Raw genomic sequence first — 25,075 nt, 5'->3', positions numbered from 1 at the left:
TAACATTATTAACAACGTAACTGTCTTACAATAGGAAATGTTAAGAACAACACAAAGTATTCATCTGTTTTGACCAAACTTTTATAATAATTTGAACCACATCCATCCAGAGGCTTTTACTGAAAAGCCGACTTTGCTTCACCCAAATCCCGTCCTTATAACTGAGGATAAATTTCTTTAATCAAACCCAAAAGTATTTGAAAACCAGATATCTTTGTTTAAGACACCAAACACAAAAGTTTTGGATCTACAATGAATAACATTCCTTTCCTTCCAACTAAAACAAAATAAATGGACGACTATATTTGCTTGATTTTTGTTCTTGGCCCACAAGTTCTTTTGGCTCAGCGATTTTGGCCCACAAAGTTTGAACACCCTGCGTTACATCTCCGTTTTACAGATGGAAAAAGGGACTCAGGACACTGAGCAGGAATTAAATTCTCCAACTTGGAGAAGACTAAGATTACTGTGCATGCAAGTCTGTCTGAAGAGACATTGATACGTTTGCCATGGATGGCAGTTTGCTTTAGGTTTCTCGAATCGCAGAAATTTCTAAACTGAAGCCAATCTACTTAAATCTGCACTAGGTAGCTTTTATGAATTATATGGGTTTTTTTACATATCTGTTAAAACTTTGTCATGATAGTATGTATGAGGCTGTCGTGACAAAGTGACTCAGTCTCCTCTATCATCTCCCAGTACTCCCAGTACAAGTACAAGACATACACCACTTGGTCAGAAACAACCAATCAAAGCCAGCAGGAGGGTCTTAGCACTGTCAATCATGCTTCAGTACGCCACGCTCACACCCTTCTACAGCTAGTTCACCACACCAGAGGTTGTTGTGAATTTTCAGGCTAGTTAGCATTGCCACCGATGACGGCAAATAAACAGTTTTCTTGTAACTGTAAGTTGTTTCTCCATTGAGCACCGAGTACTTGATCATGATTTACAGCTTCATTTGAGGGTTTCTGGGCAAGCTGTGTATGTCTACAGACTGCAGTAGGACCAGAGAGACACAGGCAGTGGAGCTTAATTTTATATTTTTTAACAGATTATCTGTCTCTTGTTATATTGTCACAACAAAGTGGAAGTTTTAAGAAATATGTTAACATATGCTTTCTAAAAGTTATCAAAAGCAGCTGGAGCAATAAAATGTCTGGCTGGTAGTTATTTTTTCCCCATCGTCGGTAGTTGCAGCCCTTGGATGGATGATGAGCATTCGTAGGGCAAACTAATCCAGCTGTGATTTCACTGTCTGAAAAACAGAACAACATGATCAAAGTGTCTCATATCTGAGCGACTTATAAAATTTGAACAGTTAACGGTGTGTATTGTGACTTAGGAAATCCCATGTCAAATAAAAGCAGAAGCTTGTTGCAGACATGACGGGAGTGAAATGACTCTGCTTACTCTCTGCACGCAGAAATAAATGAAGCTGAGGAGAAAGAAGCCAAGCAAGAGATTAAAAGGAGGCTCACCAGAAAGGTACTGTTAACACTGAGTACACACACACGCGCACACACACAGGGCACACTTATGGGCTTTACTTTACTATGAGGCATGAAAGGAGGCAGAGAATTGGCTTTTGTGGACAGATGAGCTCATCTCGGGTTCAGTAGGTGGAAGAGGAGCTGAGAAATCTTTCGACTTTTTTTTTTTTTTTTTTTTTATTACCAAAATTCCTTTTTAATACCAACATCTTTGTTTTTGTTTGTGTGTGTGTAGCTGAGTGTGAGGCCTACAGTGGCAGAGCTAATTGCTCGGAGGATCCTGCGGTTCAATGAATATGTGGAGGTGACGGACGCCAAAGATTACGACCGTCGGGCAGACAAACCCTGGACACGGCTTACTCCCGCCGACAAGGTACTGCTGTTCATTTACTTTCCTTTCTTACTTCAGTTGTATCCCAATTTTTCTAAAAGTCCTAACATTACATTATTATTTGAGGGTACCTTTTTATGTATTAGATTAAGAATGGGCTAATTAGGAGATTAAAGGACCAAATAATCAACCGAAGCACAAAGTTTTACACTTATACTGAGCACAGTAAGAGATAATTTAACAATACATTTTCTATTTTCATTCAGCACAGCTGTTTTGTCTAAACAGGACCCGTAGAAACTGTCTCTTAGCATGTTTTGGGTGTTGGATGTTTTGATCATAATTCAGTCTATGTGCCAAGTCTGCCCCCTGCTGCTACTGTTTGGAACTGTACATCACACAAAGTTCATAAAATGGGTCACATTGAACACTAATGGGAGCGTGCGCCTGATTATAAGAGATTATAATTAAATGCCGAAGCAATTCCAGGATTGAAAAAATGTCAAATGGATTGTTTGCTTAAGGTGCAGGAGCTGTTGACCTAATCCAACTGAACTAAATAGTTTTGAGGGTTAAAGTCTAGTATATCCTACTCTGTACTTCACAATATTCCCTCAAAATAATGACTTTATTATGAGGGCATAATGTCCTTATTATGCTGCTCCCTTATTGTATCACTTAGCATATTTGCATCTGCATAGACCAGTTTTACTTGTATTGAATTGTAATAAAAATGATTCTATGAACTAATTTTATTTGGGGTTTTTTTTCTATATATATAATTTTAGTTTTATGTTTTATTAGTGGACTCTTGCCACTTAAGTAAAATTGACCTTTAAAAAAAATCTGCATTCTGAAAAGGTTCCAAAATTAACATTTCCAATAACAGAATGAGGAGTGAAGCGGTACTTGCGGTGATGTACTAGTACATTTATAAAAGATAAATAGATCCAAATAAACCTAATGTTTCCCTTAGGACAGCTAATTATTGTGAAGCAGCTTGAAATTAGTATTTTAATGGACCTTGCTGATACTAGATTTTGCAAAACTTTTATTTCCCTTGTCTTGTTTTTCCTCATGAAACCATGTTGGCTTATTTATATATTCCATAACTGCAGCAAAAGGTTGCATAACCTTTCACAGATATTGGGACTCTTTGTAAAAATATTCCCTATATCTCAGTGTTACAAGATGTTAAATAAATGTTTTGTTTTTGCAGAGGCATAATCTTACACTGAAAAACTTTAATTTTATTGTATATTTCAAGGTGTCAGTTATGCCATGTGCACCAACAAGGCTCCCATTGGCTTTGGAACAGAACCAGGCCCACAGCATCACAGCTCCTCCTTCATACCTGATAATAGGCATGAGGTGTTAATCCACATATTTGTCATTTATCTAACACTTGACAAACAGGGAACTTTTGTTGCTGAACAGCTCGTGATATTCAGAGGAAAAACATCTAAAAAGTGCTGTAATCTGAGTTGGGTCAGCGACTCGGGAATCGTTTTGGGGTTTAAAGATTTTCTCATCATCGCCTGTTTGTGTCTGTGCGTCCTCTGTCCCCCAGGCCGCTATCCGCAAGGAGCTGAATGAGTTTAAGAGCCGAGAGATGGAGGTTCATGAAGACAGCAAACAGTTTACAAGGTACCCCTGCAGTCATTTCACTCCACTTAACCTGACTCTGAGGCTTCATCAGTCATTTAGCTCAGTGAATCCTGAAGCCGTGCTGTTTATTAGCCCTTGCTGATCAATACATGTTATTGTGTCCTCCTAAAGCCTTTCCCACTCTCCTTATTAAAGTCATGGTGGGTCAGTTTCAGTTCATTACCTGCCAGCGCTGATTACCTGTGTTCAGATTTGTCTCTCAGAGGTTATTACACCTGAGCAGTATTGGATTTGTGAACAGAGCTAAAAGTCAGAGTCCAAACAAACACGTCACAAAAAATACCTTTGTTTCCTTGTCTCATTATTGGTGTAAAATAAATCTAACACTAACTGTGGCACTGTGGGCTTTCAGAACCCATTTGGGAACCTTTCCTAAATTTTTCTTTATTATAGAAATTGTATATTAATATTTTTGGGCAGGCAAAAGGGGCAAAGTGGCCCATTTTAAGGTCATAAAATTGTATTTTTTCCTCATTATATTTATATGGCAAAGATGCTTTTTAATGCTACTTCATGACTTGTCAGAAATACGTATTTTGGCAACACGCAGAAATTATGAGGTTTATGTCATTTTAGATACAAGGTCGCATATTTTGTACTCAAAATATCAACTAAAACAAACATCCGAACATACGAGTAATCTTTATTTTGCATCTTAAATCCAACCAAATCTAAACCTGTGTTTTGCTGTAGTCTGAGTAGGCAGCAGAAAATGTAAACAGGTTCAGACTAACAAAGTTTTCTACCTCCTCCCACTGGAGCGATTACCTGCTTAAATATTTTACTTTCAGTTTCTTAAAAATTCTCTAATTATCTCCCAGACAATTGCAATCTGAAATTCCGGAAAATCTGGAGCACCATGGTGATTTGTTTTTACTGTGGTCAATGCAGTGGAAATAGAGAGGGTAAACAAAGTGCCTGTTTTCTGTTGTTGAAACACACCTGTCCATGCCAACAGCTAAATGTTTTCCTTCGTTGATGCGTCAGGGTTTCTTGTCATAAAAAACCTGCAAAACAGAGAAATTTTGTTTTGTCTAGAAAACTGTAGAAAAAAATGTGTTTTTAAAAAAGCTTGAATTCATTTGTTATCTAAAAGAAGAGAAAAATAACTTGGTTAACCTTTATATTTTCTACAAATAAGTTTTATGCGGCAAATCATCGTCATTTTTTGATTCTTCATAACTTGAGTTTTTGCCCAATTCATTGATTAATTTGATTTTAAATTACTACCAGATAAAAATACATTTGTTCACAGTATATTTTCCTGCTATAGAGCCTTCTTTCTACATCTGGGTCTTGAACTGAACCCAAGTCTGTAAAGCTTAGACAACTTGGGAAGTATTGAAATTACACTGTTTTTATTTTGTGATATTAAACTAATCACAATGAGTAAAAATGTAGAATAAACCAGTCCAGAAATTTCTTCAAACGTTACATGTTTTAACTGGTTTAAGTTATCCAAATATCCATAAACGGTGAAATATCCCTTTTCCACACTGTGGAATCACGTTGCTTTATGGATTGTGGAAAAGGGCAAATGTTTTGTGTTTAAAAATAACTGTAATCTTACTCAAAATTGACAGAAACGTCCGGGAACAGTGGAAATTTTCAATAAAAACATTTGTAGAACCTCATATTATTTTGTTGAGTTTAAACAGTCTCTGCTGGTGTTTTGCGGTTTGCTTGTTTTGGGTTTTAATAGACGTGACTGTTGTGTTTCTGCTTTCAGGTTCCATCGGCCATGAGGGCTCTCTCTCCTCTCCCGACGTCTTCACCTCGTTTCTCTTTGAAGCCTGTCGACATCTTTGAAACAGACACTTGGGCCTGTCGAGGCAGGGAAAACCTAGTTTTCATTTATAAAACCAACTTTGTGTATTTAGATGAGCCATGGTGTTGTTCTCTGTTAGAGGATAGGAGGATGTTTATAAAAACTGTGCTACCTTCACTCAGATTTACTTAAACCTGGCTTCTCCTGCTAAAACATATACAATGTCATCTTTGACCAGGGTCAGTTGCTCCTGGTGATATATATTTATGTCTTTAATGACAGCTACATGTGTGTCTTAAGGCCTTGGCCATGTTAAGGCACCTTTGAAACATTTGCACATATCTATTGTGATTACAGTGCTGTGTATAGCTCTCTGAATAGGACCTCTTATTTATTGTAGAATATCAGAACCTTTGGGTATTTTATTGTTTTTGTTTTGTTTGTGTATTCTTTTTGTTTTTCCACTTCAGGCCTTGTAATGAGAGGTTGCTGGGTGGAAAGACGAGCAGCATTGCCTTTGTAATTGTGACTGTGGCTCGGATGTGCTGTAGAGTGGTGTTCTTGCCAAGTTATGCCATAATCTTACAAATGCCCAAATATGGACATCCTCCTGGAACAGGAAATGGGGGATGATCGGCGGTTGGAGGGGGGGGGGGGGAGGCGGGAGGGGCGTCCAGAATGATGTCAGTGCCTGTGGGACAGATTGCACAGGAGGGGGAGGCAGTTTGTTCCGCTCTGATGTGCCTCACTGTGAAATCCCCATTTTTAGATCTGTTCCAAACATCGCCACTAGGGGGCATTGTATCCTAGAAGTTCCATACTGGGATGCTGATGCCTGGGTGACGATTATCCCCTCAGCTGTCGTAGACGTGGACACCTCTAGGCTTGAATAGTGAAGAGTAAATTATCATCAGCCTACTGAAAGTCACGTCTGCTTCCTCAGCAAATCTTCCGATCATGTGACGTCGTATATCCTGCGCTGAACAGTTTGCTGCAAACCAATGATCACATCATGCTTGGCTTGCTGTTTTCAGATTGTACCATTTCCTTCAATTGCAGTTTCCCCCCCCCATTTATGGCTTCTTGCCTGGCACCTCCCTCGTCTAGACGAGTTGGGGGTAATAAAAAGCAGGAATTTAATTCTAGGTTGCCTTTTTAATTAAAAAAAGTTAGGTTGTTGTTTGGAGGGCTACATATATATATAAATATGATGCAGGCTTGAAATGTTGCCAGTGATGCAGCCATCTGAAAATTATGTTTACTAGAGTTTCTACCTAGTTTTTCAAAGTGTTTTATCATTCTGGATACTTTTACTCTTTACTATCAATTCCTATGAATTGAATTATTGGAATGAAGTGCCGTTTTTTCATAGTCTCATGCTTTATTTGACATGCTTTATTTTTTTATTTCCCCAATAGCTACTTCACTTCAAGATTTTGGTTATCAGTATTTTGGTTCTTTGGTTTCTGGCTGAGGACCCAAACATAAAAACATAGTTGTTGTTTTGTTTTTTTTTTACCTTTAGACTACTTTAAATCAGGACATTAGACTGAACCTGGAGAGTGCCTAAATTGAGCATGATTGAATGGGGTGTGAATGCCAAAAAAAGGTTCGAAAACAGGGGATTTTTTCCTAATAACTGAGCTTTAAAGAAGCAGGCCTAATTTGTTAAACCAAGTATCCTAGATTTGGAACAAGAACTGATATAAGTTGATTTAAAAACGGATTGAAATAGCCCTTTTAAAAAAGCAATGATGATGTAAGGAATCATTAAGGAAACATGTTTACCAAAGCTGCATTCCTCTTTTACACGTCGCCTTGACATGCGTCTTGATAACTTTTTTTTTTTAAGTTCCTCTATATTTGTGCATTTTGTTGCACCACTTTATTTCGAGTAAACTGATCAAACATATGCTCTAAAAGTAAAGAGATGATACGGAAGCCTGAATTGAGTTTTATTCTTCATTCCTTTTATAATACATGTTGATAGATTTGTCTCTCACATGGTTTGAATACTTTTACCTGTCCTTGTTTCGCTGGCTTAGTCTGCCACTCCAGACTTCGCAAGATTCAATAAGACGAATCCTAAATTGTCGAGATGCGTGTTAATGCAGGATGTGACGAGGATATTTCTCTGTGGAGGCCAAAAAGATCTGGCCTGAGCTTTTGTAACGTTCTTTCCCCAATGATGCCTTTGGTCTACTGACATGTCTGATAATAATTACTATTCTCAGCCAGGGATATATCCTTTTCTTTTTTTTTTTTACGCCTTCACAACACTCGACCTGGTTTCAGACAGCAGAGGAGTAAAAACCGACATTCGGCCTTTAACTTTGCTGAGGTTGTAACACGAAACTGTGTGCAGAAATGGAGCAGTATTCATTCATTCATTCATTCATTCATTCATTCATGTCTCTGTTGTTACCTGTTAACAGTTTTGTACAGGAGATGTATCAAGCATGTGCTTACAATGAAATCAATTTTATTACAAATATGACACTTTACTGTCGGCCTTTTACTTGTTTTATTTTATTCCCGTTATTTTAGAATATGGGAAAAACAAATCCCTGCTTAAATGTAAGTGTTGTTTGCAGGCAACGCACAAACTCTGACCTTCACACTTCCCACATATGGTCAATCTCTCCAAGCCACAATGAAGTCAGTGTTTGGTTTATTTCTTCAAATAAATTGTTTCAGAAGCATGTCAAACATCTATGGAACTATGTTAAGCTTTAAATAATGAGTTTAAAAATATTTAGGCATAAAGACATTTGAAGTAAATATCTGAATGGTGATGAATTAAAGGCGCTCTTGAGTAGTTTAATATTATATACACAAACAACCACTAAAATGGGACCATTCTTACTCCAAGGTGGGAAATATTCCAAGGAAAAATGTCATTTAAATTTTGAGTTTAAAGCTCCCACACCATTCATTTTTATTTTATATAAAATAGTTTGTTTTGTTTTGTTTTTTTACAAAGATGCTGGAATAAATCAAAGATCATATAGAGTTTAAGTGAATAGTTTAATCTCACTGCACTAAATATACTGAGAGGCTTTAAAAATATACTTTTATTTCATCCTATAAAATATATATATAAAGAGAACAACTCTCCACTTGTACTCAGAAGATGTTTCTATATCTTACATGTCAAGATCAACTCAGAAATGAAAACACTTTTACACTCGATAGCAGCGGCTTGTTATTAAAATACTCAATAATTTCCACAAGTCTATGAAACGTTTACAACATAAATTAAGTGCTGTTGTAATGCTGCTTGTTGTTGTTGTTTCCTTTGTCACTTATTGGGAGAACATTCCAGATGGAGCTGCATATCCCTATTAATATGTTAAACATTGTGATTTCCCAGATATCGTTAAATGCTGTCGCTACGCTGACAAATTGGGTGTGAGCTTTGAAAAGAACCAGACTTGAATATTTCATATAATTTGACAGAATTTATCATTAAAATATGGACTGTAATAATCTCACACCATATATCCAGATACAACTACTGTTACATCCTTACTGTGTATAGTGTTTTTTTCTATATAAAGAGCCATGAAAAAAAAAAAAAAAGTTTTTTGTCTTCCTTGACGTTGCTTTTTCCTGCTGCGTTTTGATGAAATGTTTAACAGAAAGCATTTGCATAAAAGCGTGACATACCTCCTAACAGAGATCATATATTGGGTATATTGGGCTTTTGAATACAGGTCAAATTGAGATACTTCCCCTCCAAGCTCATGTGAAACCAAGAAAACTTCCTCCTACTCTTCTGTCACAGCTTTATAATTTTCACTGGGTACACCTTAGGATCTCAAAGTGCCGGAGGGCTTGTACTTGCACATTTTCCTCGCCTCGTTTCTACGTGTGGCGCACCATCCCTCACAGATTTCTCCTCAAACCACAATCTCGTTTTGAAGGAGTTTTGTCTGACATTACAAAACTACTTCTGGAAATATCCAGCCTTCTCTCAAATCAAGAATAAACCGCAAGCTCTGCTGAAGTTTGAAGGAAGCCGGTGTCGTTTTAACTGCCTTTGGCTCAGTTGCATTGTTATTCACAGATTCTCTGTCGAGTTTTAGGTCAGGCCGGTTTGTTGGCGGAAAGGCCAGGGTGACTGAACCAAGCTGATTGTACTTTTGCCAGCTGCCGAGTCCTGCTGAAAAATTAAGAATACATCCCCATAAATCTCGTCAGCAGATAACTTTTTAAAAAAATTTTATTTTCAGGGTAGACAGTTGGGCTGAATTTGGGTTCGATAAAACCAACGCCCACAGTTGGCATTGCGGCATTCAGAAGGTCCTCTGAATGGACCTTCTTTGACATGTTTTCCTTCCACTCAACTTTTAGTCAATTTGCTTGAATAGAGCGCTCAGCTTCTTCTGCAATCAACTTTTTAGACTTTCCTAAAACGACTGTGAACGCTGAAGCTGTTAAACATTCTCTGTTTAAAAATCGCTAGATATTATGAGGTGCAAATTTTCTGATAAACGTTTTTTTTATTTTTTTATTTCACAGCAGAATTTTATGGTTAGAAAACCAATTTCTGAAATAAATTATCTTTTGGATGATGTTCCGATCTACATAGGGGCACCATTAGTTATTAAAAAAAGCAAAGTTGTCCTGATCTGAGGTTTCTATGCTTCTCACAAGTACAAATTTTTATGGTTTACAACAGAACGGGCAGCGAGGAGAGACTGGGGGAAAAGTTGCTGGTTATTAAAGGGAGACACAGTTCCTCAAAGATCTTTTGTCAGGACTAAATTGGAAAGAAAATATGAAGCGCTAATTAAATTTCACACTCTACATAGGAAGGCAGCTTTTCCCCAACACACTCTAGTACAAGCCCGCCGCTCAACTGGAGACGAGTTGACTGAAGACATCACTCTTAAACTCCCCGACAATCACATTTCTCCCACCAAGAAATGTGATTGTCGTAGAGCTCGTAATGCAGTCTCACTTTTTCTCATTCTGCTTCCAGTCCATCAAAAAATATTGTAATAATGCTGAAGGTTCGTGTTGAAAGAAAAAGGAGGGCCACCTTTTGGTTTGTTACACACATTTATTTGGTAAGAAGTGTGATTGAGAACATTTACCTTTTGAATCTAGCACAACTGTCTATTATTCAAGGGGAGATTTAATTCTGACTCATGTTAGAAATAAATAAAAGAGGGATTTCCATGTTGTGTTCTCAAAATAAAGCCATACTGTCGAATTTGTGGGGTGTTGTGTTTAATACTGTGAGTTCTGGATCTTTGCACCATTTGGCAGAGCTGGTCAGAAGGAAAAAAAAAAAGCTAAAAACAAACAAGTGAAAAAAAAAAACAACAAAAAACCTCCAAACGCCATGTGTCATTTGTAAAAGCTAAACACGAGTGGCTGGCCCCGGCAGCCTTGATTATCATAAACATCTGAAGGGGCATGTGAGAAGGAACATAATGAGTGCACTGAAATGGAGGTAAAGAAATGAGCTGCCATGCAACATTAAATAATTCTCAGGGAGATGTGTCGAGATGCTCACCAGGCATGCTTTTAATTTCCATAAAAAGACGAACTGGGACAGATGAACTTGCCAAAATAGCACTTAATGCATCTGAAATGGTGTGCACAATGCAAGAATGTTTCAGAAAGCTGCGAGGAGTCTTCCTTGGGTGACTGCGTCCCAGGACGTCAATGCAACAATGGGCTCTTAGACACAACTTGGTGATTGCGGAGGGAGGCTGCGCCCGTATTAACAATGAAATTAAAGCTTTGTGGAAAGCAGAGAAGGACAAAAAAATGTCTACAGATTTGACAGGAGTAAAATTACTGCCTCTCAGACAAAAGAAGTTGCAAATTCTGAGTGCATAAAGAGACAATAGGGATTGCAATACTGGAGAATTTTATTGCTTCAATTCATAATTTTGCTTTTCAGTGGTTTGAGCTTTTACTTGTTGATGGCGAAGCAAAAACCTGAAAGAAATAGTTCGAGGACAATTTTATGTTAAAAAAGTCTGAACAGATGTTATCAAACAGTCACATTAATGAAGCAAACAGACAATTTTAGAGACATCCCACCAACTGTAAGAAAGATATTAACACTGCTTATAAAATAGCTTTTACAGCTTTTGAGGGATGACTATCAACAAATGAAATAGAAAGTGAAATGCAATATTTTCTGTTCTTGTTCATCATCCTCCATCCTTCACATGCTGTATTCTGTAACTTTTAAATGTTCAAAAATGTTTGTTGTTCCTGAGAAAGTCATTTTTTCCCCCCATTATTTTAATATGAATATAATATACAATATTGCACAAAACAAAAAAGCAGAATAAACTGAACCAGTCTGCAGTCTCAGGGCATTTGCTTTGGATGTGCAGCAGTTCTCACCACAGCAGCATCTATTAGCACCACTTGTAAACCTATGGAAATTTAAGACATAAAAATTATTCTTTATTGTTGTTTGTATGCTGTGTTTTGGGTTTTTTTCTTATTTGGTTTAAAATCATCTTTGTTGACTAATCATGTTTTGGATCTTTGTTCACTCAAAAAACCAGGTCAGTGAGATGACACTGGTGAAACACATTGGGAGTTAAGGAGCTCTGGTGCGTTGGAATAGGCTAAGAGAAAAATGTAAATGCTCCTTGAACTTTTTGTTTTGTTATCAGACCTCAGACCAGCACAATAAATGCAATTTTATAACACATTTACAAGGAAAAAAAACTCTAAAAAGTGGGGCATGCCTGTGCATCCAACTTGACCCCTTTACTCTTTTACTCCTAAGCAGAATTCAGTACAACAAATTTCCTACAGAAGCCACCAAGTAAGCAGAGCCCTTCTGTGTTTATTTTATTCTGTAGCTGTTAAGTGCCTCAAAGCCTTTTTTTGTTTTTTTAGAACAATAATTAACAAACAGCATCATGAAGTATCAGATCAGACAGGTTAGAGTTAAGATGTGGAGATTTTTAAAGCATAGTCCAATCACAGAAGCTTGGTTCATCTCCTGGAGGCCATGGTAACCCTGGAGGAGCTGCAGAGATCCACCGCCAAGGTGGGAAAATCTGAAGGCAAAACTATGAGTCATACACACAAGGCTGACATATTTGGTGGAGAGGCAAGAAAAAGGGACATGGGTTACCATCAATTTGCAGTGTGTGGCAGGACATGTTGAATCTAAGTCAAACTTACCAGGGGGACCAGCGTTTTGTCATTGACTGAACCAGTTGCTAGTGGCCGAAAAGTAAGAGCAGCATCTCCCCTGGTGGCAGTGAGGCTCAGCTCAGCACTCACAATCTGCAGCAGATGGATTAGTAAGTGAAGGAAACAAGTATTCAAAAATATCATATTTGTCACATATGACATTTTTAATGCTAAAACATTTGCTGAAATAATCTGAGTGAAACTGTGGCTGCAGGGTCCTCCTAAGTGCACTGTTAACTTTATGGTTATTTCCTATTAACAACCATGTGCTATTGATAGAAAATAACAAAATTGCTGCTGTAATTTTTGTTTCATATTTAAGGACGAAATTAATAAATGTATATTTTTTCCCTACTAGTCATGAATAGACCAGCAGATGTGGCTTTCTGTTTAAAAAGTGCTCTATTATTTGAAACCACCTGGAATAAAAATAATAATATATAGGCTATATTTAAAAAACAATCCCCATTTGTCCAGGAAGCTAAACAGAACAATTTGTATGGATTTACTATTGTATTTCCCCTATCATGCTTTGGTCTTATGTGAATCATTCCTTATTTTAACAATCAAATGGATTTTAATCATGGTGTGTTCAACTTGTCGTGCAAACATGCACTTATTTGAATCTAAAATGAACAGGCGCAAAATATTTGAAACGGAACCGAAGATTGAATGCTTTGTTTCAACCGTTCACAATTGCAGGGGACCAACCGGAAAAGGTATTTCAGGCGTGTTTGAGGATTTAATCAACAAGCTTCACCTCCTTTTGTGGATATTTTGTGTAAGTATGTTTCTCATTTATAGACTTATTTGACTCTTAAACTGGTATTAGCGTAAATTAAAGATTCTGTCGGCTAACAACGAGTAGCTTTTGCTCACGTTAGCATACAGGCTAAACGCGCTACAATTATCTTTAGCTTGTAAACTTTAGGTTTATAGAAGCGAGATAAAAGAATGGATTTATACACGTAGAAACTAGTTAAAAATTAATGTAAGACACTTCATTTCTAGCGTGATGTTTGGGAGTAACAAATAGCATCTCTGTAAATTTGCTATGGTACAAGAAAGAAGTAAGCGAGACGTCTTTTGTTATACAGAACAAATAATCCTAAAATTTGTTTCGATTACTTCACCACCTTAAACTCCATATTTAATGATTAAAATCTCTTTAAGGAACATTTTACTCCATTATATATGTGTGTGTGTGTGTGAAAATTTAATTGACATTCTGATGAAGTTTGAAAACAAGGACATTAAAGAAATTACGCGCTTTGAAGGGAAGTAATGACACAAAAATGGTGAAGGGAGAGGGATATGTCCATGTATTTTAAGAAATCTACTTAGAAAACACGAAAATTGAGATTCAAGTGGACCAAATATTTTTGCATTGCATAAATGTAACCAGACCTGTGAAAAAAAAAAAAGTTTCCAGAATCATGCATAGATAGTGGTCATTGCGTGGTTTGTGCAGAAACCATCTTGCATTCAAGATTATTATATTATATGTCTTTCTTTGCAACTACATGCCTGTCCTAAAATCCCACAGACCCATTAGATCTACACAGATTTCCTGTAATCAATAGTACATTCAATAGTAATTCTGTAGAACCTGCAGATACTTTGCTAAACCACACAAAGCTTAGTCTCATATACTAATTTAAATAGTAGAAGACCTGCTAACACTGCGAGGTGAAAGTAGCAAATGTTTAATTTAAGTGGCCTTGGGTATTTTTTGGGTTCTCTATTTACTTGGACCTGCTGTTCAGAAATAGTCTATAAATTGGGTTGTTAAATTATAGCATTTTCTATTCATCAGGTGTAGGAACGTTGTTATTTTTAATTCAAGTCAAATTACCTTGAAGGAAAAGCATAATCTAAATGCTTTTTTCTCAGTTTAAGTGTTAAGTGTGGCTGTAATGTCTGATGAGTGCAATGCAGCTTTGTGACGCTGACTTAAATAACGATTGTGTGTTATTAATGATAGAAACCACTTAAAGCTTCTTTTTTCACTTTCATGAGTTCGGCATCATCTGCAATTCTTACCTTGATGTTTCCATACCATTAAAGACTTGTAGACAGCTTATTTTTCCCTGAAAAGTTACAATTCCAACAAAATGAATACAGAAAAAAATAAATAAAAATAACGAAGCAAAAGGTGAAAAGGGAGCCAGAAGCAGCAGATTCTGGCACATCCTGAGTTTACAAACACAAAATGGTTATTCTACATGTACATTCATAAACCTACATGTCACTGAACCTACAGGAGCAAATTTGCTCTCATGTCACCTACATTTCAGAGCTTAATAGATTTACACAAATTAACAAATGAAATAACTTTTGAAACGGGATTAAGAAAAATCAAGTCCAGTTATGATTTAAAAACAACTGGTAACATTAATAACAGTGTTGTTGACATTTCTTTTCGATTAACTCATTTTCTTCTTACTCGCCAGCGCAAAGCTCTGTAACCTGTTTTATTTTCCCCATTTAGACTCCGTTGGCCTAACCTGAGCCAGAATGACCGACCGCTACAACATCCACAGTCAGCTGGAGCATCTCCAGTCCAAGTACATCGGTACAGGACATGCTGACACCAGCAAGTGGGAGTGGCTGGTCAACCAGCACCGTGACTCTTACTGCTCCTACATGGGGCACTTCGACCTGCTCAACTACTTCTCCGTTGCCGAGAACGAGAGCAAAGCCCGGGTCCGCTTCAACTTGATGGAGAAGATGCTGCAGCCGTGTGGGCCACCGGCAGACAAACCCGATGATGCTTAGAGTAAATTGTCGTGAGCTGTGGGTGTTTGTTTTGTCACTGCTGGATTGAGTTGGACAGTTTTCTGCTAAAAAATTGTATGACCCCACATTTAACAGCAGACTATGAATATTGTGTTTGCCTGGAGACGAGTGAAAGATATATGTCCTCCCTACACAGAGAAATATGAAGATGGAGAATTACTGGAAGATTGTAAAGTTGATGAAAAACAAGTTCATATGTCTCATCACCAAACTGTGTCTTTTTGTACTAAGTGATTGGGATGTATTTTGGCACAAGCTTCTTTTAGTTTGATTAAACTTACATTTTGGCTTTTACTTGTAGTTCGATTTTGTATTTGAGGGTTAATTTGATTCAACAAATACATTCCCTGACATTACTTTGCTATATGGAGTCACTGTTTTATTATGAAATGACAAAGGGATGGCACACACTTAACTTTTTGGCTTTTTTGTATAAGATGGATATTTGCAGCTCTGGTTTCAATGATCAGGTTTTCTCCGTCTTAAACTGATTTCCAGTTCTCTTTGGGATTTTAGAGCTGGATAGTTCAATCAGATTTCCTTTGTAAAGATTATAATTCATGTAAACTTTAACAATTATTTATATACAACTAACACAAAGCATAAAATCTGATTCCTATTTATAAATCAAAGCGTGTCTCAGAAACACTTAAGAACTTCCTGTCAAGCTGTTTAAAAGTTTTCAGTTTTCATGAATTTTTTCAATGACGGATTTAAAAACTGAGAGAAAAAATTGTGCAGAAGTTTTCACAACTTGGTATTTATATCATCTGAACTAAATACTCTTATAGCCAGGGGAGAGGCGCTTAAAAATCATGTAGAAAACAATTCTATTTTACATGTCGGATTAAATAATGAGTGTAGAAATGGATACTTTCTTAAATAGCATGAGAGTGAAACAATTTTAATTTTCCACGGGATACATTTGAATATTAAACATTTATTTGTAACAAACATTCACCTTTGTATTGGTGTGTGTTGGGAGAGAGGAAGAGCTCATCTGCTGGCTAACAAATTAATTCTCAACAAGCTTGTGAACATCAAAGCATGAGTTGTGTCAAGTCCCTGCAAAACAAACATTGCAGCACACAGCACTAATGTTTAGGACTTCTTTGTTTTGTTCTTCCTGCTCTTTGGCGTTAGTGTGATTTACTGTGACTGCGTCTGAATAAATTTAAATATTGGAGTAATTTAAATTCAGACACTGAAATTGATAAGACGAAGACCGGCAGCACCAAGATGTATATAATAACAGTGGATACTACACATGGAAGAACTATATTGTTATGATAGTTGTTACATAAATAATGGTTAATATCTACCTGTTGATGGCTGTTGTCACTTTTGAGGAAATATAAGATATCAAACTTGTTAATTTGTTTACTTTAAGTCTATCAGCTGATGTTATGTTCAAATAGTTAAAATAATGTGCTACACTTAAATACCACTCTACATTTCAAAATCCAATTTTTTTTTTTAGCTAACAAAAAAGGTTAGCTGGTTAGTTAGCTTGTTGGTAAGTTTAAAGTCAATAGTCATAATAACACTACAACTATTGAGTTTTCATTGTTAAGCTATTTACCAATGATGCTAATGATAGAAGGCATGCTACAAATTATTTAGGAATGGTAGGAACATGCCAAATAATGTTGGCATGTTGAGGGGGGGGGGGGACAAAAGTGGAGGAGGGAATAAAAGCTGCTTAGGGCCCCAAAAAGGTTTGGGCCGGCCCTGAGCCGACGTGTTGGAAAAGCACAGAGGACGTGACGAGTATTGTTGACTCCCAGCCCAGCTATTCAGACAAGTAGCTGATAAAGATGTCAGCTTTTTATTAGCTGTAATTATGTTTAAAACTAATAGGAAATGTATCTATCTACATGTCATAAATCTATTGGGTTAAATACATAAAGTTTCTGATTATATTTTGCAGAGCTGTACCTGCGTTCGCTTCGTATGCGAGGATAAATACTATCGATCTCGTGCTTAAAGACAAGCTAAAAGTTCAACATCTATTTGGCCTGGCAGTCAAGAGACAGCAGCACACCTACGCATCCGCTCTCATGCATGCATCTGTGTGGAGCTGCCCACTCACACTGTGTCCGCCGAGATGTTCTCAGCGTGGCTTTGGATCATAGTGGTGTGTGTTGGTTTGTCTGCTTGTCACCGTGTCAGGCTGTTAAAGTGTCAACACTCCCAGTCCATGAAAGCAAAAAAAAAAACAACAACAAAACCAGTTACATGTAAAGCTAAGCTTGAATGTCTTAAGGAGAGGTATAGTCTTAAAATGCAGCACAGGACACAGCTTTGGGATAAACACGTTGAGTACTGAAGGGGTAAAGTGGTTCTAAATATGACTTATTTTTAAACTTATAGCTGATGTGGCCAGTGGGATGGAACGGCCTGTGACAAGAAAACAGCAGAAAGTCTGACATGTTAGCTCAAAACATGTCGCCACGCACAAACACAGACAGTTTGCCGGCGTGCAGGATGACTCACAGCCGGATTGGGACACATGTCAGCAGGCCCAAAAGGAAAATTCTTCTGTTTTGCATCTTGTTGGGCGGTGTGTGTGTGTGTGTTTGGCTGGTGTCGGTCTGTGCTGTTTTCTTGCTGGGGTAAGTCTCTGCCATCTGTCCACGCTGTGAGGCCGTGACAGTCAGGAGGACGCCGGTGCCAAGTCAGACACGAAAGCAGCCGTCGCAGTATCGCAAACAGACTCACGAGAGTCCAGGCAGCTGCTCCCCGAGAAGTAAGCGTCTTTTAAAAGTAGTTCACGGTGAAACTCATTGGGAGAAATCGCCGTTGCATGTGTCCTGCATGTTTAGTCATCTTGACAAAGTCATCACTTTGGTTTGTTTCAGCTGACAACAGCAAAATCAGATTTAAGGAGTAAATAAACAGGAAGAGAACAAGATGGATGAACTTTACTAGAATCAACAAGAGGGGTTCTGAATTAAAACACCAGTTCCCTCAGGAGGACACCAGATGCTACCTAGAACAGAGAAGAACAAAAAAAAAAAAGAAGGAATGAGGTGTGAAAGGGGTATTTATGAAAGCAAAGGAGGATCGAAGTAGCAATAGAAAGGGGATGGAGGACGATGGCTTTAGGAAAGAAATTAAGAGAGCAGGGATGACAGAGCTTGAAATCAAGATTGAGGCATGCTGGGTAAAGACTGACGACGTAGGGATAAGCTATGAAAGAGGTAAAGATAACAGATTAATAAGGAAGAGATGGGAGATGAAGGAGGTGAGGATATGTGAGGTAGGAACAGGGAGTGAGGGAGATTATGGCTGCAGGGATTAGAGCTGAGGGATGAAGAAAGTAAGTATGAGCACTGGGAAACTGGGAAGGATAAGGAACATATTATGTTTGGAAGAAACTGAAACGCAGATGAGCAGAAACAAAATAAGAAGTGTGGTTTGGACAGCCGCTTCCTTTACCTAAGTTAACACATCAACTCCATTTGAATACAGCAATGCCAAGTCATTTTCTGACAACGTTAAACGAAGAAGTCATGACAGTAAAACAGCATAAATGAGTCCTCAGTAGTTACTACTCACTATCCTTTCCTTTATTATATAAAAGCAATCTACATTAGTCAAACTGCTCTCTAAGTTGACCTTCGCCTGGGTAAAATAACAAAGTCTGATTTTTATTAGATGGATGAAACAGTGTTGATTGTTTGAAACCCTCGATCGTTTAAAAACGGCAGACTGTACAAACTGTTTTTGGATTAACTAAGACTACTTGCAATGCTAAAAGAAGACTGCAAGGCAGACGAGGTTTCCCAGAGGACAGAGAAAAGGTTAAGCAGACAAAATGAAAGAAAAAAAACGTTCAATCAGAGAACAATGAAAAAGATTTGCTCTATTGAGATTAGGAATATTGAAAGATAGAAGATTTAAGAGCTGGAGGACAACTCTTTATAAGGCAAACAGCAGGACTTAAATGGGTCAGTAATGAGTGAAAGGGAAGGATTTTAAGTCAGATCCCTGATATTCACGGATCTGACTTAAGGTTTAGATCAACTCACTGCTTATCCATCCAATAAAGAGACCTGACCGACTCATGTTTTCTACTTGTTTCACACCAAAGGTTGAAACTAGAAGAAGCTAGAATCGCTTTAAAGGGATCATGTACTTCACTGGATGACCTTCTTCCTCATATTTTTAACAGGTTTTCTTAATTTTACCTGCCGTCCATGAACTGCGTTCATCTCTGATGAAAGTTAGGAGAATCGTGCAGCAGAGCAGATTCGATTCACCTCACGTGTCCCATGTGTCCAATATTTGTTTTAATCTCCAAAAAACTTTGTTCCGATGTGGAATACATGCCGTAAAATCTGTTTATTTATTTATTTGTTCATTATCAACTCTTGTTTGCTCCTTATGATACCCTGCATAAAATATTCTTAACTTTTCAAAACTTTCTGTCACACGACTGTAACACTTTAATATGTTTTATTTAGAATTTATCTGAGAGATCAACATAAAGCAAAAAAAGAAAAGAAAAAAAAAGATTAGTTAATTTCCACATTTTTGTTTGAATAAAAACCTGAAAAGTGTGGCATGCATTTGTAATCATTATTTTAGTTTTTGTCTTCATTTCTTTGCCTTTCTAGAGGCTGGGTTTCCATTCTTCTTGGCAAAATAGCTTGAGCTCAGTTAGACTGAATGTCTGTGAGTTTGAGTTAAAGTTCTGCCACAAACGGGCCTTTCACAATGAGCAATAAATCAATTAATCGCATGAGAAATTAAAACGAGTTCAATTATTTATTGTTTTTCTCTTCTCACTGAATGGCAGAAATGGTGTTTTGGTCTCAACTAGCCCTTTTTCTTTTTGTGGAGTACATGCATTGTTATGCCATCACCATTATATCACTTAAAAATGGTCTCAGAACAATAATATTATTCTCTGGGACAATTTATCATCCAGCGATATTTGCTATTGTGACACACCCAGCCACAAATTCTCGTCTTGTTTCCCAATAAGTTCAGGTTTTTGGTTGCAAAGTTCAATAGGTTGCAAAGCACTTCTCAGAACACATAATTCAATTTTTATTTTAAAGTTCAGAGCGTTTACAAAGCACAACGTGAAGGCACTGTGTGATTTTCCTTTACAAACATAAAAAGCATTGTTCAAATCGGAAAAAAAATAAATAAAAATGATAATAATAATCACAACTCCGTGAGATCACTGATCTCATGTAATTTGCTCTCTTGTTGATTGCAGCTCATGGCTATTGATTGCGTTGAAACGCTCGCCGTGTGTGCAGAAATACGCCTGATGAGAATTACTGGGTGTGAAGGATGAAGTAATTAAAAGGTTCCTCCTCTGCAGAGATGTGCGTGAAATATTATTCTAATTAAAACCTGCAGGCAGGAACCCTTGGGCAGGAAGGCCAAACCCGGTGTGTGCAGATTGGATGTTGTTCCGATTGTACAGAAAGCACCCGAAAGATTACATGAAGCTTTATTAGTTTCCATCCTTTCCCACCGTGATGAACAGATAAATAGAGTAAAACTGGAAGCTGAGCGGCAGAGATGAGAGAACGAAGGACCTGGCATCGTACTTTTCTCAAATTTATTCCAGTACTTTCATAAAAAAAAAAAAACTTTTTCTTCCTTTCACGTTGTTACCCTCTGCTACAGCAGAATGCTTCATCTATGCGTCTTTGCATTTGCAATTAATTCAACGAGTCAAAGTTTTGCATGTGGCTGTAATTCTAACTGGAATGATCAGAATGCGTACAAAATGGAAAGTAATAGATGAATTTTCCATTTAATCAAAGGCATGAATGTTTTCAGTCTGCACTGCAATTTGAAATGCAGCTGTGTAACCGTGTGCTGTAAAGAACCTCAGAAACAAAGGTATTTTAATGTTTCTGCATTTGCTTTTCAGATACGTATTCTTGTAGGAAAATCATTTCTTTGTCTGCAACAAAGGCTCGTATTCCCGTTCTTCTCGCTGAGATACTGACGTTATAGAAAAACATCCTGCACAGAGGACAGAGGAGGTTTAGATGCTGTTTTCTTACTTTGAGGTTCACAAGCTGCAAAACTCAAAGTCTTTTCCACAGACACGTTTTTACCCCGTGTCCATAGAAGTCAGACTAATAAAATGTGGAGGCCATAAATAAAACCGCTGACGTTACGCTTCGTGACATTTTGAGCACGCCTCTCCTTAAGGTTTCTGAATTTTAAGCATCTCATGTGCAGAGCAGTCCGGGAGGCAATGCTCACATGTTTTATTTCTTTAGTATTTTGATGGTGAAGTTCTGACCCGCTTCAATAACCGTGGGAAACATGGCGCTCCTCCGTCGCGTTTACATGGCTTTCAGTGTGACGCAACCAGCGTCACTTGTAAGTCAAAACATTTTAACTTTGTGTTCCCTTAATTTCTCCTACCATACATAAGTCATATAGACTTAAATATACAAACGCCCACATTTATATTTTGATAAATATCTAATAACAGTTTACGGAGTGGCATAATTCTACCAGAACATATTTAATAAGGTTTCTTGGGACAAATAGTCGACCTTACTTAATTGTCATCCCAGTCAGCTGAAACTTTTCAAATAGTAAATGGGTTGCATTTGTTTAACGCTTTTCACTTTAAAATCAGTGCAATGTACAGATTCATCCATTTGTTCACACACTGATGGCGGTAAGCTACATCGTAGCCACAGCTGCCCTGCGACGGAATGACAAGAGCAAGGACAAGAAAGGCTTTCTCAAACAAAATCAAAGTTCAAGGAAATTAGAAAGTAAAAGTCAGAACATAATCTTTATGAGTGTTCCTTTAAATGTGTATTTCACATGGAAATATTAGTCAAGATGTAGTTGCAAGACTTAGCTGACAAAGCAATCATACAAGCAAATTTCTGGCCTCATCCATCCATACATACTCAAGTTTAAATTTAGACAACAGGAAGTGGAGGTCACGCAGTTTGCCAGGTGATTTTCTACTTTTTTATATTTTTTTTACGCCCTCCAAATGCTCTTCCCACAGATAGGAAACGTGAATAACAGGTTTTAGGCCTGCAGGAGAAAAAAGGTCACACATTTATGAAGTGCATTGAAGGGTCTGTGGGCTTTGAAAGGACATTACACGTGTACGTGTGTGTGTGTGTGTGCGTGTGTCATTCACCATTCACCAAACAGATGCAGTTCTATCTCTCTCTCGCAGGGCCGTACCTGTGCTGGAAAAGTAGTCGCAGAGGCGCGATAATGAAACCTTGATAGCCTATCTTCTAGTGAGCAGCCGCGCAAACGGCACAGCCAAGCACCGGCAGGAGGGCAGGGTAATGAAATGGGATGGATGGATGGGAATATTACCTGACGGGATGGCGCCTGTGCCCCACCGTCTCGTTGAGTGATAGCCTAGTGTGTGAAAAAAAAAAAATGGAGTAAGCGATATTTCCTGTGATTTAAACACACACTCTGTAAGTCGGAGCATATTTCCAGCCATTAGCGGTGGAGCTGGAGAGAGACGGAGCTAAAACAAATTGCTCCCCGGGGGCCTTTTAACTTCAACGGCTGGTTGCTCAGCTGATAAACCCAAGTAGCCCACCGGTCAGCACTGAGAGATCTGTGAATGGTGGGACTCGGTTGGCGTTCCTCTCATTTGCTTAATGACTCAAGTTGGACCAGCTGGCTTCCCACGGTTACTTTATTTTCTGACAGTTTGTGACTTTATTACCCCAACCTCTCCTGCAGATTTGTGCCATCTCCTCCACCTTTCGCAGTCACAATTTTACGTTTGTCTCAGTTTAGCAGGTGAGGGTCAGCCTGTCGTTTATCAGCGGAAAAAGCCTCGCCGATAGAGACTCACTGCTCTGCGACTGAGCTGATCTGCAGCTGCTTTAAATCAGGTTTAGCAGAGCTGTGGACAGAACATTTCATTTTCGATCTGCCTCTGCTGTTTAGGATCGGAGTACGTGCAACATGTTCCTGCCTTGTATTGAATCTTATATTAAATGTAAGCTTGTTTTAGCTATTTTTTTTTGTATTGAAGTTGCAGTTGAGAGCAGCAGGAATGGTATAAAACAGCAAGAACAACCCAAGTCACATCTCTGTTCATCTGCCAAGTGTTTCAGTGGCTTTCAGTGCATCCAGAACGTTTTCACAGACCTTCACTTTTTCTAGTATTTTGCTATGTTGCAGCCTCATTCCTCAAACTTCTACATACAAATACCGCATTACGACAGTGTGGAAAAAAGCTTTTACAAATTTAGTAAAAAAATTTAAAAAACCAAGTCGTTTATGTGACTCAAAATTGATCCGTTTCCACTGATCATCTTTGTCAAGCTCCTTCACCTTTAATTGAGTCCACCTGTGGTAAATTCATTTGATTGGACTTGTTTTCCATCTGGACGTCCACATGTGGCCAGTGTGATATGACAGAAATTAGTCTTAGTTGAAGTTTATGAAACTGACCACAAGCCCTGAAAACTTTTGTCTGCTGACATTGTTTGCAAAACTGTTTTGAAAATCAAGACTTGCAAATTCTTCTGTGTTTTTTCTGCGTGACAGGATTTATAATTGGATTTATTGTTAGGGGATTTGTTTTGCACTTAGCATGCCCTCCCAATCTACTTTATTCCGTTTTTGTGATTTGCTCAGCCTTGTTCTGTTCAGTCTTATTTTAGATGTACAATTTACATTATGAGTATGGTTCAGATGTTTTATTTAGTACATTCTTCCCAAAATACCCATTCAAAAACTAAACCTACTGCTAAAACTATATCCCCATATGATCTTCGAAACTATTCCTTTATATCTAATTTACTTTCATTCTTATTTGAATGTTCTGGTCTCATCTCTCAGCTGCAGCCCGTTACTGATCAACCACCGGTTATTTAAGCTGCTCCTCGCCTCTCAGTCGCCTCCAGAGTGTTGTATACTTTGTGTTCTCCTGTCTCATGTCCTCTGTAACCGGTTCTCTCACCTCATTAAACTCACCATCATCAGATCTTGCCTGGTTGTCTGCGTTTAGGTCCTGCACCAAACATGAAAGCTGAAAATTGCATCGTCCACTCAACAGAAAATGCCGTGCAGAACAAATTGAAGTTTTTCCTGAACTAAAAACTAAACTTTCTTTTTTTTTTTTTCCTATCTCCGTGCAAACTTTGGGCGACCCGGACTTCAATAACAAGGTCCTTCTTAATATTTTTCCAAAAAACACTTTCCCCTCAGGGCGACACTTGACCTTTTTAACACCAGATCATTGAGCTCAAATCTTTCACGGCTCATCATCGGTTTAACCGATTAGCTCTCTGCACAAGAGGAAAGGGCCTTCACAGCACTTCTGAATGTCAGCGCTGTCGAGCAGAAGGAGCGCGGCCAGCGAGTCGTTGATCATAATCGCTACGACAGGAGTAATCAGGCTGCCAGCTCTCATTAGACGAGACGCTGTACGTCTCCATGGCAGCAGTAAACACAGCACTTTCAATGCACTTTCAATGTGCATTGAAAGTCTTTATATTTCAATGCACTAAATGCCTTTCAGGCACTCCTGAAGATACTGCAAGCTTGTTTTTTTTCTTTAGAAAGCTGTTCAGCCATATAGAAATGGTAAGAAAAATCATCTTTGTTGGTTCTTCTGCAGCGGATCTCCTATTATTTCCACGGGAATCTCTGGACTCTTCGTTATCATCTGTACCTCGTGAATACATTTTTGCAGAAGTATTAACTTACTTATGAAAGTAAGTTAATACTTACTTTCATAAGTAAGTATTACCAGTTATAAGTTTAACTGGTAATACATCTCTTTTACCCTGATCTCCCCGAACACACAGAGAAGCAAGGAGGCTCCGCCTTTATTAC

General features: G+C 38.0%; 2 protein-coding genes across 7 annotated transcripts in view; both read left to right on the top strand.

The window, feature by feature from the left end:
- Positions 1–7,757, top strand: part of phactr2 (phosphatase and actin regulator 2) — a 49,631-nt gene extending 41,874 nt beyond the window's left edge. For all 6 annotated transcript variants that reach the window (XM_044135653.1, XM_044135651.1, XM_044135652.1 and 3 more), the window contains 4 exons: positions 1,427–1,488; positions 1,729–1,866; positions 3,395–3,471; positions 5,222–7,757. In XM_044135653.1, the coding sequence (XP_043991588.1) occupies positions 1,427–1,488; positions 1,729–1,866; positions 3,395–3,471; positions 5,222–5,237 (293 nt within the window). In that variant the 3' untranslated portion in view covers positions 5,238–7,757. The remainder of the gene's footprint in view (positions 1–1,426; positions 1,489–1,728; positions 1,867–3,394; positions 3,472–5,221) is intronic.
- Positions 7,758–13,089: 5,332 nt separating this feature from the next.
- Positions 13,090–15,538, top strand: sf3b5 (splicing factor 3b, subunit 5). The gene is made up of 2 exons (XM_044135650.1): positions 13,090–13,226; positions 14,937–15,538. The coding sequence occupies exon 2, from the start codon at positions 14,963–14,965 to the stop codon at positions 15,221–15,223; it is 261 nt and encodes an 86-aa protein (XP_043991585.1). The 5' UTR covers positions 13,090–13,226; positions 14,937–14,962; the 3' UTR covers positions 15,224–15,538.
- The last annotated feature ends 9,537 nt before the right edge of the window (positions 15,539–25,075 follow it).

Source organism: Gambusia affinis, linkage group LG13 (assembly GCF_019740435.1).
Source record: "Gambusia affinis linkage group LG13, SWU_Gaff_1.0, whole genome shotgun sequence".
Classification (NCBI taxonomy): Eukaryota; Metazoa; Chordata; class Actinopteri; order Cyprinodontiformes; family Poeciliidae; genus Gambusia; species Gambusia affinis.
The sequence above is the reverse complement of the archived record's forward strand: the minus strand, read 5'-3'. Positions and strand labels throughout refer to the sequence as shown.